General features: G+C 47.2%; 2 protein-coding genes across 2 annotated transcripts in view; both read left to right on the plus strand.

Annotated features, from left to right (window-relative positions):
* Positions 1–763, plus strand: part of LOC110578370 (immunoglobulin iota chain-like) — an 18,836-nt gene extending 18,073 nt beyond the window's left edge. Inside the window, exon 4 of the mRNA XM_021687899.1 lies at positions 642–763. Within this exon, the coding sequence (XP_021543574.1) occupies positions 642–763 (122 nt within the window). The remainder of the gene's footprint in view (positions 1–641) is intronic.
* A 4,493-nt stretch (positions 764–5,256) lies between these two features.
* Positions 5,257–13,206, plus strand: part of IGLL1 (immunoglobulin lambda like polypeptide 1) — a 35,372-nt gene continuing 27,422 nt past the window's right edge. The window contains exons 1-2 of the mRNA XM_044921031.1: positions 5,257–5,456; positions 12,956–13,074. Coding sequence (XP_044776966.1) covers positions 5,257–5,456; positions 12,956–13,074 — 319 coding nt within the window. The remainder of the gene's footprint in view (positions 5,457–12,955; positions 13,075–13,206) is intronic.

The following is a 13,206-nucleotide window of genomic DNA, read 5'->3' on the forward strand; positions in this document are numbered from 1 at the left end:
AAGAAGAAGAAGAAGAAGAAGAAGAAGAAGAAGAAGAAGAAGAAGAAGAAAGAAAGAAAGAAGAAGAAGAAAGAAGAAGAAGAAGAAGAAGAAGAAGAAGAAAGAAGAAGGAGGAGGAGGGAGGAAACAGGGGTATCAGAGTCTCCAACCACTATTACTGAATGAAGGAACCTGTTTGAACAAATCCTGAATACGGTTCCTGATATTTGGGATCAGATCAAGGGTGGGAGGAGGGTATGAGATGCAAATAGTTTACCCTCCCAAAAGAAAAAAAATAATGAGAATAAGTTCAGGATAACATTAGCCCGCCTTACATCACTCCCTCAAAATGAAAAATATGAAAAAGAGTTAAAGTCTAAAGAAAACACTGCCATCCCCTGCAAGCCTCCTGTCCCCTTCCCTGAGGCTTCATTTCTCACCACAGAGCTAAGGCCTAACGCTAGGGAGGCCCGAAGTTGGGGAGCAAGAATTCTACGCGGGACTATCTGGAATGCAGCTGAGGCGGATGGAGCTGGGAGGGTGATTGTCCGTACAGACCAACCACAACTCTTCCCTCCGCTTCCAGGGACTACCTTCTAACTGGGAAGTGTGGAAAAGTCCCTCAAATCGGCACTCTCCTCTCATTTTCTGCATCTCAATAGTACGCCCGCGAAGAGGCACGGGCTTCCGAATGTTCTACCCTCTGATGATCCAGTTCGATCTCGACTTCAGTTCAGCGGACGTCAGATCTGTCCCACAGAGTCGCACCTCTGGCCACAGGTGACCACCAATGGTCTCTATTACCTACAAGTGCAAACACCATTCAACTAGGCCACCAGGGGGCAGTGCAGAGTTGCATTTGCACCTTGTTACTCAAAGTGTGGTCCGTATGTTGGCTGGCTGCCACCGCACCACCTGGGGGCTTGTTAAAAAAAAATGCCTCGTTTCTGGGACAGCCCAGACCAGCTGAATGTGAATCCACATTTTCACAAGGTCCCTGGTATTCTCTGCCCATCGAAGTCTGAGAAAGCACGTCCTTAGCCCTCATCATCTGGTTCAACCTCACCTGCTGAGAGGCTTGCACTCAACCTACACATGTGCGCAAGAAGAGAAGTCACTTCCCCTTGGTCTCTGGCGCCACTGGGTTCTAAACTGCACACCCCTTCCCTCCTACTCAGTCTGGGCTATTTTGACATCCTGACCAAGCCTCGGACTGGAGTTTTGCAGCCCTGCTTCCTTGATTGCTGCCGCCCCTCCTGGGAGCCAGCTCCCTCCTCCAGCATCCGGTCTCTCCTGTGGCTGTCCAGAGGCTGTGGCAGGGCAACCGGGATCCCTGAGTTTAGGTCCAGCCCCTCCTTCTCCCTGAGACCTGGGGCTGTTCCAAGTGGAACCACAGCTTCTGAACCCTGGGCAGTGGGTGAGTGTCACACCCTCACAGGGGTGCTAGGGGGGGAGCAGCTTCAATCTGGACCCCTGGGACAGACCCATCCCCAGCTCCAAAGGTGCCGAAAGTCCAAGGTCAGAGGCAGGAGTGGGCCCAGCATCACAATGAGGAAAAACCGGGCTGAATCAGGGGCCTCCCAAGGTCTGCCCCTGTCCCTTGTATGACGTCTGCTAGGGTGCTGGCCCCTGTTATTGTTCTGTGCTGTGCCCATCTCCCTGTTGACCCTGAGCTATCCAGGACACAGTGCCTGGCCCTTGGGGATGATCGGTCACTGAGTGTGGGACACAGGGAGCCGAGCAGAGTCGTAATCCTCCATGGAGTTCGACCTCTCTGTGGTCCTCATGAGCTCCATGTGATAGGAGGAAGTCGGTATGTCTGTCTGTTACAGCATCCCAGCACCGTGGCTGGACAGATGCCAAGGGAGCACCTGGGATGGCCTGGCTCCGCTAGGGCATATGGCACCCATGAAATTCACTCTGGGAGACCCTGGGGGGGAGCCTCACAAAGATGGACGAGCCACCAGGACCACACCGTTCCAGGACACACTGGGATACAGAGGACCTAAAACAAAGGGTGGTTTCAAACCTGAACTCTAGGTCAATCAACCATGAAGGGCAGGGTGGATCTGACAACTAGCTTCTGCTGGCATGCACAGCCAAACCAGTGTGTTGCTAGACAGTGTTTTCCAGAAGTTTTCTCATCAAAACTCCCAGTAAGAAATGCATTTCCCATCATCATCCAGAGTACATCTATGTATTTCAATTACGGAAGCAAAATCCCATGAACTGTCACCAGCCCGCTCCTTGCACGGGGCGCTCTCCGTTCTCCCACCTGCTCTAGGCTACTTCACTTTTGCAAAACACTAGTTGCAACCACTGAACTGCTATCACAACCCTCTGAGTTACAAGACAAATTTTGAAAAGTGACAGGTGATATATGAAACTAGGGTTTCATTTATTTTTGAAGCTGGTGATTTTTTTCTCGGCCCCACCAGATGGACCGGCTGGTGGCCACACTAACAATAACAGCAATAAGAAATGTGATCATAACAGCCGTCCTCCATATGTGTTATGCTCGCTGTACTTCTCCGTTTAAAAGGCATGTTCACCATACACAAAAATACTCAAAATGGTTGAAAGACATATGTGAGACAGGAATCCATCAAAATCCTTGAGGAGAACACAGGCAGCAGCAACCTCCGTGACCTCAGCTGCAGCAACTTCTTGCTAGACATGTCCCCAAAGGCAAGGGAAATAAGGCAAAAATGAACTATTGGGACCTCATCAGGATAAAAAGCTTTTGCACAGTAAAGGAAACGGTCAACAAAACCAAGAGACAATCGACAGAATGGGAGAAGATATTTGCAAATGAAATATCAAATAAAAGGCTAGTATCCAAGACCTATAAAGAACTTATCAAACTCAACACCCAAAGAACAAATAATCCAATTAAGAAATGGGCAGAAGACATGAACAGATATTTCTCCAAAGAAGACATACAAATGGCCAACAGACACATGAAAAAATGCTCAATATCACTCGGCATCAGGGAAATACAAATCAAAACCACAGTGAGATACAAACCTCACACCAGTCAGAATGGCTAAAATTAACAAGTCAGGAAATGACAGATGTTGGCGAGGATGCGGAGAAAGGGGAACCCTCCTACGCTGTTGGTGGGAATGCAAGATGGTGCAGTGACTCTGGAAAACAGTATGGAAGTTCCTCAAAAAGTTGAAAATAGAGCTACCTTACGACCCAGAAATTGCCCTACTGGGTATTTACCCCAAAGATACAAATGTAGTGATCTGAAGGGACACCTGCACCCCAATGTTTATAGCAGCAATGTCCACAATAGCCGAACTATGGAAAGAGCCCAGATGTCCATCAACAGATGAATGGAAAAAGAAGATGAGGTATATATATATATATATATATATACACACATATACACAATGGAATACTACTCAACCATCAAAAAAATGAAATCTTGCCATTTGCAACGATGTGGTTAGAACTAGAGGATATTATGCTAAGCAAAATAAGTCAATCAGAGAGACAATTATGTGATCTCACTGATATGTGGAATTTAAGAAACAAAACAGAGGATCATAGGGGAAAAGAACAAAAATAAACAAGACAAAATCAGAGAGGGAGACAAACCATAAGAGACTCTTAATTATAGGAAACAAACTGAGAGTTGCTGGAGGGGAAGTGGGTGGGGGGATGGGGTAACTGAGTGATGGACATTAAGGAGGGCATGTGATGTAATGGGCACTGGGTGTTATATAAGACTGATGAATCACTGACCTCTACCTCTGAAACCATTAATACATTATATGTTAATTAATTGAATTTAAATTAAAAAAAAAAAAGCACGTTCAGGGGTGCCTGGGTGGCTCAGCCAATTAAGTGCCTGACTTTTGGTTTCAGCTCAGGTTGTGATCTCCTGGTGATGAGATCAAGCCCCAGGTCGGCTCCATGCTCAGCGCAGAGTCCTGCTTCAGATTCTCTTTCCCTCTGCCCCTACCCCCCAAAATAAAGAAATAAAATGAAATCTTTAAAAAGCATGTTCAAAGGACAAATAATATATGATTCCACATATACGAGGACCCCAGAGTCAGATTCACTGAGACGGAAAGTAGGATGGTGGGTGCGGGGGGCTGGGGAGGAAGAATGGGGAGTCACTGTGTTTCAAGCGGACAGTGTTTCAGTCTGGGAAGATGAACAAGCTCTGGAGAGGGACGGTGGTAAGGCTTGCACAACAGTGTGAATGTGCTTAACGCCACTGAATTGTACACTTAAAATGGCTAACATGCAAATGTCATTTTACGTATATTTTACCACAGTTTTTAAAAAACTAAAGGGCAAAGAAGCAACTTCACATCCATTCTCTCCCAACTTGGACCTCGCCATGGTCCTGAAAGTGAGCAGAGCCGGCAGTTGCTGCCAGCCCCACCTCCCAGACGCCTGGACGCCCCAGAGGTGACCAGAGCATCCTTCCCGGGAGTGCCAGCGCAGAGCCAGGCTCTTGCCACCCCATGCGGGGGCTCGGTCCCTCTTCATTGCCGCTGCTCACCCCACACCGAAGCGGGGTTCCCGGACGGACAGTGCGTGGGCATTCGGGGAAATGGGAAAGGGGTCTCACGGAAACCATTACTGCGCGCAGTGTGCCGACGCCATGCTCATGATGGTGACCGCTGGATAAAATCTATGAGGGTGTGAGGGTGTGAGGGTGTGAGTGTGTGCCTGTGTGTGTCAGAGAGAGAGATGACACCCATGAGGTGCTGGACATGGTGCATTTAAACCCTATTTTTATAATTGTATCATGATTCCCGAACTTGAACATCGGCTTCCTGCTAAACGACACCTGTTTCCTCCCCTGTCACCACCCCTGCCCCCAGGCTGGTCAGAACAGCAGCCCCAGCCCCAGCCCACTGAACACAGGCAACTCCTACCCCACCGGCATTTCACTGCCTCCATGGCCTCTCCAGTCCCAGCGGAGAGGCTCCACAGACCCAGGCGCCCTCTGAGAAGGAAGGCAGGAGCAGGTGTGGCCCACCCAGGGCCCCAGGGACAAGACCAGGCTTGCAGCTGTGGTGGGAGACGGTTGAGCTCTGGACGCCAACCACAGCAGGGCAGTTGGCCGATGGCCCGCTGGGAGAGACCCCCCGGAGTAACAGCCATGGGCCTTGGAGAGAAGGTTCAGGCAGAGGACCGGGCCGCTTGGGCCAGGGAACACTGGGATAGCCACTGCCAGCAAGAAGGACCGGGGTACTTACTGACTCTCCTCCAGGGAGCTCAAGCCTGCAGGTCCTTTGACCCTGAGGGCAAATGAGGCTGGGGACAGGGCAGGTGGGCTCTGAGGCCCCCTGGGGGCAGAGCCCTGGCCCCAAGCCATGCTGGCCCCTGCTGCTGCTGGGCTTGGCTATGGGTGCCCATGGTCAGCTGCCCCCACTGACAGTAGACCCACCGAACAGCACCCCAGACCCTGGAGCCCCAGCAGGAAGCAGCTCTCGGAGCCCGTGGGACAGGTAAGGGACTGAGGGAGTCATGGGGGTGAGGGAGGAGAGGGTCTTTGCAGCCAGAACTGGGACTGGGACAAAGAGCGGCTATGAGGGGGACAAGAAGGACAAGGAAGAATCAGTGAGAAGGGGGCAGCCTGGACAGACACTGGCTTTATTTAAAGTGTTGACATTTTGTCCATGGTGTATTCGTTTGCATTCATTTGTTTTAGTATTGTATTAATATATTATTTGTCTTAATTACTGAGCTTTTTGGCACTCCTAAATTTTGCACCCAAGGCTAGTGCCTCACTCACCTCACCCTGGTCTTCTGGGTAGGGAAGAAACAGGAGGCAGGGGCAGGATACCCACGTGGGTGGTAGGTGCTGTGACTGGGTCAGGGTGCCCAGGCCGCCTCCTCTTAACTGATGAGCCACCTCCTTGCCCTTCCCCTGCTGGGCAGGGGCCACCCCTTGGAGCACTAGGGTGCAGGCTCCAGCCAATGCTTCTTTTCTTTTTTAAAAAAGATTTTATTTATTCATTTGAGAGAAAGAGAGAGGGAGAGAGCACAAGCCGGGGGGAGCAGCAGAGGCAGAGGGAGAAGCAGGCTCCCCACTGAGCAGGGAGCCCGATGTGGGTCTCAACCCCAGGACCCTGGGACCATGACCCGAGCCGAAGGCAGCCACTCAACTGACTGAGCCACCCAGGCGCCCCTCCAGCCAATGCTTCTTACATCAGAGTGGGCCTTCCCTGCTGTCCCCAGGTCACCAGACCCTCAGCCAAGGACCTTCAGCCAGGGTCGCTTCCTGTGACTGACCCCCTAAGAACTCAAGCCCACCCAGGGTGCAAGCGCCTCCATGGGAAAGGCTCCTTCGAGTGTCTGTGGGGGCCACGGTCTGCCACCACTTGCTGAGTGACCCTAGGCCCTTCTCTCTGTGCGGTGGGAAGTCCCTGGACTAAGTGCCGAGCATCTGGGTCCACTTATGATAATGAGTGACACAACAGCACGTTCATTGTGGGCACTGATCACTTTAGGGGCAGAACATCCCTCAGCAGCCCCACAAGGCAGAGCCTGCTATGGTCCCCATTTTACAGATGAGGATAGAGATCCAGAGAGCTGAGGGGACCTGCCCAATGTCACACAGCCTGTGCAGACTCCAACACGCAAGCCTGATGGCTGCCAGGTCTTCCCACCCCCATCTCCTAACTTGTGGGGCTGACAAGTCTGCCTCTCCCAGCCTCAGTTGCCTACCTGCAAAGCGAGGGGTCCTAGTCGGGTGAGGGCCTTGTAGCCTGACACCCACCCCAAGGATGCTGGTGTTGCCATGGTGCAGGACTGGAACAGGATGAGATGCTTCTGTTCTGTATTAGCAGGCCAGCCATGAAGGGTGGGTCAGCACCTGTGGGTGTTGGGCAAGGACTGGCATCTCAGCATCCAGCAGGATCCTGGGAAACACAAGGAGGGATGGAGCCCCCATGGGGAGTCAGGCCTTGTGCTGGGGCTGGGATCCCAGGGGAACAAAGCTTTGGCCCCAATTCAAGGTCCAGCGGGAGAGGGGGCAGGTGAAGCAGCAACCACACAGAAGGACAATGGCGAGGTGATAGAGGCACAGAATGCCCAGGAAGCTCCCAGTGGTCCGCAGGGCTGGAACGAGTAGGTACTGGGGCCAAGATGGTCTGAGAGAAGGCTGAACAGGTGACCAGCCCCTGACATGGAGGACCCATCCCTGGAGGACAGACTTCATCTGGGGCATCCTGGGGAATGTTTGCAAGGAAAGGACATGACCAGACTTGGGTGGTTGAGGGTGAGAATCCAGAGCTAGAGAGACTTTGAGGAGGGTGTGGCTGTGTCCTTGGCAGAGTGGACGGGCAGTTGGAGATTCAGGAGGTGGGAGTAACATGAAAGAGAGGAGCCAGGATGCCCTCCTGGCTTTTTTGCTAGCCAGTTAAGAGAGCGCTGTGACTGCACCAGCCTGTCCTGCATCTTAATCAAATGGGCCAAGAGAAGGGGTGGTTTGCAAGGCCTTGGTCTCCCCCAAGGAAGTCTACTCACTTTCTGGTCACTCGGGGCCGGTGGATGTAGAGACGATGGGGCTGAACCAAGGGGGTCACATGCAGTCTTGAGGACAGACCGATGGACCATTTTTAGAGCAGTAAGGTGGGACGGGGGGAAATGACCAAGCTGGTTTTACAGATGAAACGCTGTTGGCCACTGATGGGGTGTCTCCAGGCAAAGGGAATAGCAAAGGCTGAAAGGAGAGCGAGGTGCGCAGGCACAGCAGAGATTGGGGGAGGTGAGGAGGGTGGCAGACCGCAGGGGGTTTCACGCCCCCGTGATTTTTCCCGAGGTCCTTGAGGGACTTACATAAGGGACTCTCAGAGTCAGATTTGTGTCTTGGGAAAATGGATCCAGCTTTTTTGACGGCAGATGAGAGCTGCAGAGAGGGGGCTGTCCACACAATGACCAAGATCACCTGTGAAATTGGCAGGTGAATTTAAAGTGATGGTGCCAGAGGTTGACGGGGGAGGACTGGGCACTGTCATGGATGGTCAGTGGGAGAAGAAATTCTTGGAACAAATGACACCATGTGTCAAGATGTATAAAAATCTGCATTCCTTTTAACCAAGTAATTCCACTTCTAGAAATTTATCTTGAGGAAATAATCAGAACTTCAGCTAAATATTGTAAGTGTGTTCAGAGGAAAAAGTAGAAAGCCCTTCAATGTCCAACAATAAGAGAAGGTAAAATAAACTATGGTATATCCATGGAAAAGAATAATAAACTCATTATATATATATATATATATATATATATATATATAGTGACTATAGTAATGTAATAAAGATTTCTATTTTTATTTTACTTTAATTTATACAGAGTAAAATTCCCTCTTTTTGGTATAGTAGTTGTATAAATTTTGATAAAATCAGAGAGTCATGTAACTACCACCACAATCAAGATAGAGAACATTTCCATCACCCCCCAAAATTTCCTTGTGTCCCTTTTGTAATCAGTCCGTTTCTCTGCCCCAACCACGGCAACCACCGATCTCTCTGGGACCCTATAGTTTTGCCTTTTCCAGACTATCATATAAATGGAATAATGCAGTATATAACCTTTCTGTAAATTAAACTTTTTATTTTGAAATCATTGTAGATTCACATGTAGTTGTAAGAAACAATACAGGGGACCCCATGTCCCCTTCACCTGGTTTCCCCCAATGGTAATGCTTTGTAAAACTGTAGTAAAATATCACAACCAGGATATTGACATTGATACAGTTAAGGCACAGAACATTTCCCTCACTGCAGATTCCTCATCTTGCCCTTCTATTGCCACTCCCATTTCCGTCCCTTCCAAGCCCTTTCTTTACCCGCTGGCAACTACTAATTTGGTCTTCATTTCTAATTTTGTCATTTCAAGATTGTTCTATAAATGGAATCACACAATTTGTAACACTTGGTGTTAGCGTTTTACACCCAGCCTAATTTTCTGGATGTCAGTTCAGATTGTTGGGTGAATCATAGTTTGTTGGTTTTTTATAACTGAATAATAATATTCCAAGTACAGAACCTTTTGAGTCTGGCTTCTTTAGTTCAGTATAACGGCTTTGAAGTTCACCCAGGTTATTCCATTTGTCAATAGCTTGTTCCTTTCTATTGCTGAGAAGTATTCCATTTTTCAATGTATTACATTTTGTTTAGCCATTCACCAGTATAGTGTTGAACTGAAGGGGCAAAAATAGGCATCCTTGTCTTGTTCCTGACCTTGAGGGAAAAGCGTTCAGTCTTCCACCAATGAATATGATGTTCAACGTGGATTTTTCATAGATGGTTTTATAAAGTTGAGGAAGGTCCCTTCTACTCCAAGTTTTTTAAGTCTTTTGTCATGAAATTGTGTTGAATTTTGTCAAATATTTTTCTGCATCAATGGAGATGATCACCTGGCTATCATGCTTCATTTTATTATTATGATATGTTGTGTTGATTGATTTTCTTAAGTTGAACCACCCTTGCATTCCTGAGATAAATCCCACTTGCTGTATGATTCTTTCAATATACTGTTGGATTCGCTTTTCTAGTTTTTTATTGAGCATTTTTGCATGTGTATTCATAAGGGATAGTTTGTAGTTTTCTTGTGATGTCTTTGTTGGGTTTTGAAATCAGGGTAATTCTCAAAGAATGAGTTAGGAAGTGTTCCTTTCTTTATTATTTTTCAGAAGAGTTTGTGAAGGATTGGTGTTAAATTTTCTTTAAATATTTGGTACAGGGGTGCCTGGGTGGCTCAGTCAGTTAAGTGTTTGACTCTTGGTTTTGGCTCAGGTCATGATCTCAGGGTTATGGGATCGAGCCCCACCTCAGGCTCTGCGCTCAGGGCAGAGTCTGCTTGAGAGTCTCTCTCTCTCTCCCTCTCCCCCCCCCCCAACCCGCTCATGTGCCTGTATGCACTAAATAAATAAATAAATAAATAAATAGATAAATAAATAAATATTTTGTACATACACACATGCATACATAAAAATATTTGGTAGGATTTTCTGGTGAAGCCTTCTCATCCTGGGCTTTTCTTTATGGGAACGGATTTTGATTACCATTTTAATCTCTTTAGTTGTTATAGGCCTGTTCAGGTTTTCTATTTCTTTTTGAGTCAGTTTAGGTTGTTAGTGTCTTTCTAGGAATTTGTTCATTTCAACTAGGTTATCTGATTTGTTGGTATTCCATTGTTCATATTATTTCCTTATAATCCTTTTCAATTTTGCATGGTGTGTAATAATGTCCCAACTTCCAGTTCTGACTTTTTTTAAAAAAAGATTTTATTTATTTATTTGACAGAGAGAGCAAGGCAGAGGGAGAAGCAGACTCCCTGCTGAGCAGGGAGCGCGATGTGGGATTCGATCCCAGGACCCTGGGATCGTGACCTGAGCCCAAGGCAGATGCTTAACTCACTGAGCCACCCAGGTGCCCCAGTTCTGACTTTAATAATTGGAATCTTCTCTGTTTTGTATTTGTCGATCTGGTAAAGATTTCTCAAAGCTGCTAAACTTTGAAGAACCAGCTTTTGGTTTTACTGGTTCTCCTTATTGTTTTTTATTCTCTAATTCATTTATTTCTACTCTAATCATTATTATTTCCTTCCTTCTGCTAGCTTTGGAATTAACTTGCTCTTCTTTTTCTATTTCCTTAAGGTAGACTTAAGTTATTGGTTTGAAATCTTTCTTCTTTTTTAATAGAGACTTTTTATAGCTATAAATTTTCCTTAGAACACCACTGTCACTGAATCCCATAGGTTTTAGTGTGTTGGGTTTTCTTTTCATTCATCTCAAAGTATCTTTTAATTTCACTTGTAGTTTCTTCTTTGATCCACTGATAACTTAAGACTGTTGTTTATGATTTTGACTACTCTAAATACCTCACATAAGTGGAATCATGCGGTATTTGTGCACCAACATTACACAAGGGTTCCAATTTCTCCACATCCTTACCAACACTTGTTTCCTAGTTTGTTTTTTTAATAGTAGCCGTCCCAATGAGTGTGAGGTGGTATCTCATTGTAGTCCTAATTTGCATTTATCTAATGATTAGTAATATTGAGCATCTTTCATGTGCTTATTGGCCATTTGCATATGTTCTTTGGAGAAATGCCTGTTCAAGTCCTTTGCCCATTTTTGAATTGGGTTGTTTGTTTTTTTCTTGTTGAGTTTTAGGAGTTCCCTATATATTCTGGATATTAACCTTTTATTACATATATGATTTGCAAATATCTTCTCTCATTCTGTGGGCTGCCTTTTTACCCTGTCAAAAGCATCATTTGATATACAAAATTTTGACATTTTCATGAAATCCAACTTGTCTAGTTTTTCTTTTGTTGCCTGTGCCTTCAGTATATCCAAGAAATCACTGCCAATCCAATGTTGTAAAGCTTTTGTCCTATGTTTTCTTCTAAGAGTTTCATTGTTTTAGCTCTTATATTTATGCCTTGCATCCATTTTGAGGTTTTTTTTGTATATAATGTTAGGTAAGAGTCCAACTTCATTCTTCTGCATGTGAATATCTATGTTTCCTAGCACCATTTATTGATAAGACTGTCCTTTCCCCCATTGAATGGTCTTGGCACCCTTGTCAAAAATCATTTCATTGTATGTGTGAGAGTTTATTTCTGGGCTCTCTGTTCTATTCCATTGGTCTGTATTTATGTCAATACCACACTGTCTTGATTATTGTAGCTTTATAGTAAGTCTCGAAGCCTTGTGGTGTCATTTCTCCAACTTTGTTCTTTCCTTTCAATATTGTGTTAGCTATTCTGAGTCCTTTGCCCCACTATATAAACTTTAGAATCAGTTTGCCAATATCAACAAAATAATTTGCTGGGAATTTGCTTGGGATTGCTTTGAAGCTACAGATCTGGCCTGAGGTTTGGGTAGGGAGAGCATTCATGGTCATGTGTGACAAGATGAAGACAGAAAAAAGAGCTGGGTTGGGGGCAAGGTGGTCAATCTCACTTGGATATGGTGAGTTTGAGATTCCTATTGAACATCCAGCTGGAGATGGTCAGTAGGCAATTTAGGGAGAGTCAAGGAGAGGATTTAGAGCTGGCCTAGACTTGAACTTCACCAAATGGGCAGTAGTGGGAATCCACAATATAGGAAGATGGCAAAGGAGGACCCAGGGTGCCGATCTGGGAGTCAGCTGCCATGCATGGGCAGGGGTGAAAGAGAAGTCAGGGGAGGAGAATGGGAGGTCTCAGTTACCAACAGGAAGAGAGTCACTGAAAACAGAGGCTGATTCTATGTTGCATCCTGTAAAGACATAATGTACAACAGGAACTGGGGAACTGCCCAGGAAGAAGGCCTTGTTGGCCCTGACTTGAGAGCTTTCAGGGAGAGATGGAGATGAAAGCCAGGGAGGCCCTCCATGTCCCAGCATATGAAACAGTGCCTGGAGCTACTTTAGGATGGATAGATGGGTGAGTGGATGGATGGATGGATGAACACATGGACAGATGCACAGACAGGTGGACAGAAAAACAGTGGTCTGAGAGATCACAGAAAGCTTCATCAAAGAGGTGGGATTGCATTGTGACTTGATGTGTAGAGAAAAAGTGGGGGGTCTACACATGCAAGTACAATGAGTCAGGAATGACCCAGTCCCAGACCAGTAGGAGCAGGAAGGAAGCCACCTGGCTGGACCATGGGAAATTGTAGGAAAGGAACCCTCGGAAGCTCTAAATGAGGCCGTCAGGCAGGTCTGAGCCAGTTGAGGACTTGCTCTGCCACACCACATGAGAGGACAAGGCACCCAGGGATTTACTAAACACCCACTCCATGCAGTGTCACCGTCAGACTGAGGATTAGGAGGTGACCAGGACAGCCTTGGAAAGGGGGGAAATATACAAGACATGGGTAGAGTCTGCCTCAATCAGGGGGCTGGGCATGGGGACACCTCTGGGCTGTGGGCTCATCCAGGTGTGCCACAGCCTCTAGGAGGCTGGCTGCCCAGCCCCACCTGCTACAGCCTTATGCCCATCACAGGTTCCTGTTCTGGCCTGGCCCCCAGGGGGCAGGCCCCAGGTGCTGGCCTGGTGGGTTTTGGCCTGAAACTCAGTCATCCTGGTTTGTTTTCAGTGAAGGAACCCAGCTCACCGTCCTAGGTAAGTGGCTCTCACCACATTTCCCAACCTGCCCCACCCCTCTGTTGTCTTGGGAAAGTTACTTTTCTTTGGGGCTGCTCTCTGTCTGCCCTCCCAGCCTTAAGGACTGACCTTCTAGCAGATCTGTGGGAT

Source organism: Neomonachus schauinslandi, chromosome 14, assembly GCF_002201575.2.
Source record: "Neomonachus schauinslandi chromosome 14, ASM220157v2, whole genome shotgun sequence".
Classification (NCBI taxonomy): domain Eukaryota; kingdom Metazoa; phylum Chordata; class Mammalia; order Carnivora; family Phocidae; genus Neomonachus; species Neomonachus schauinslandi.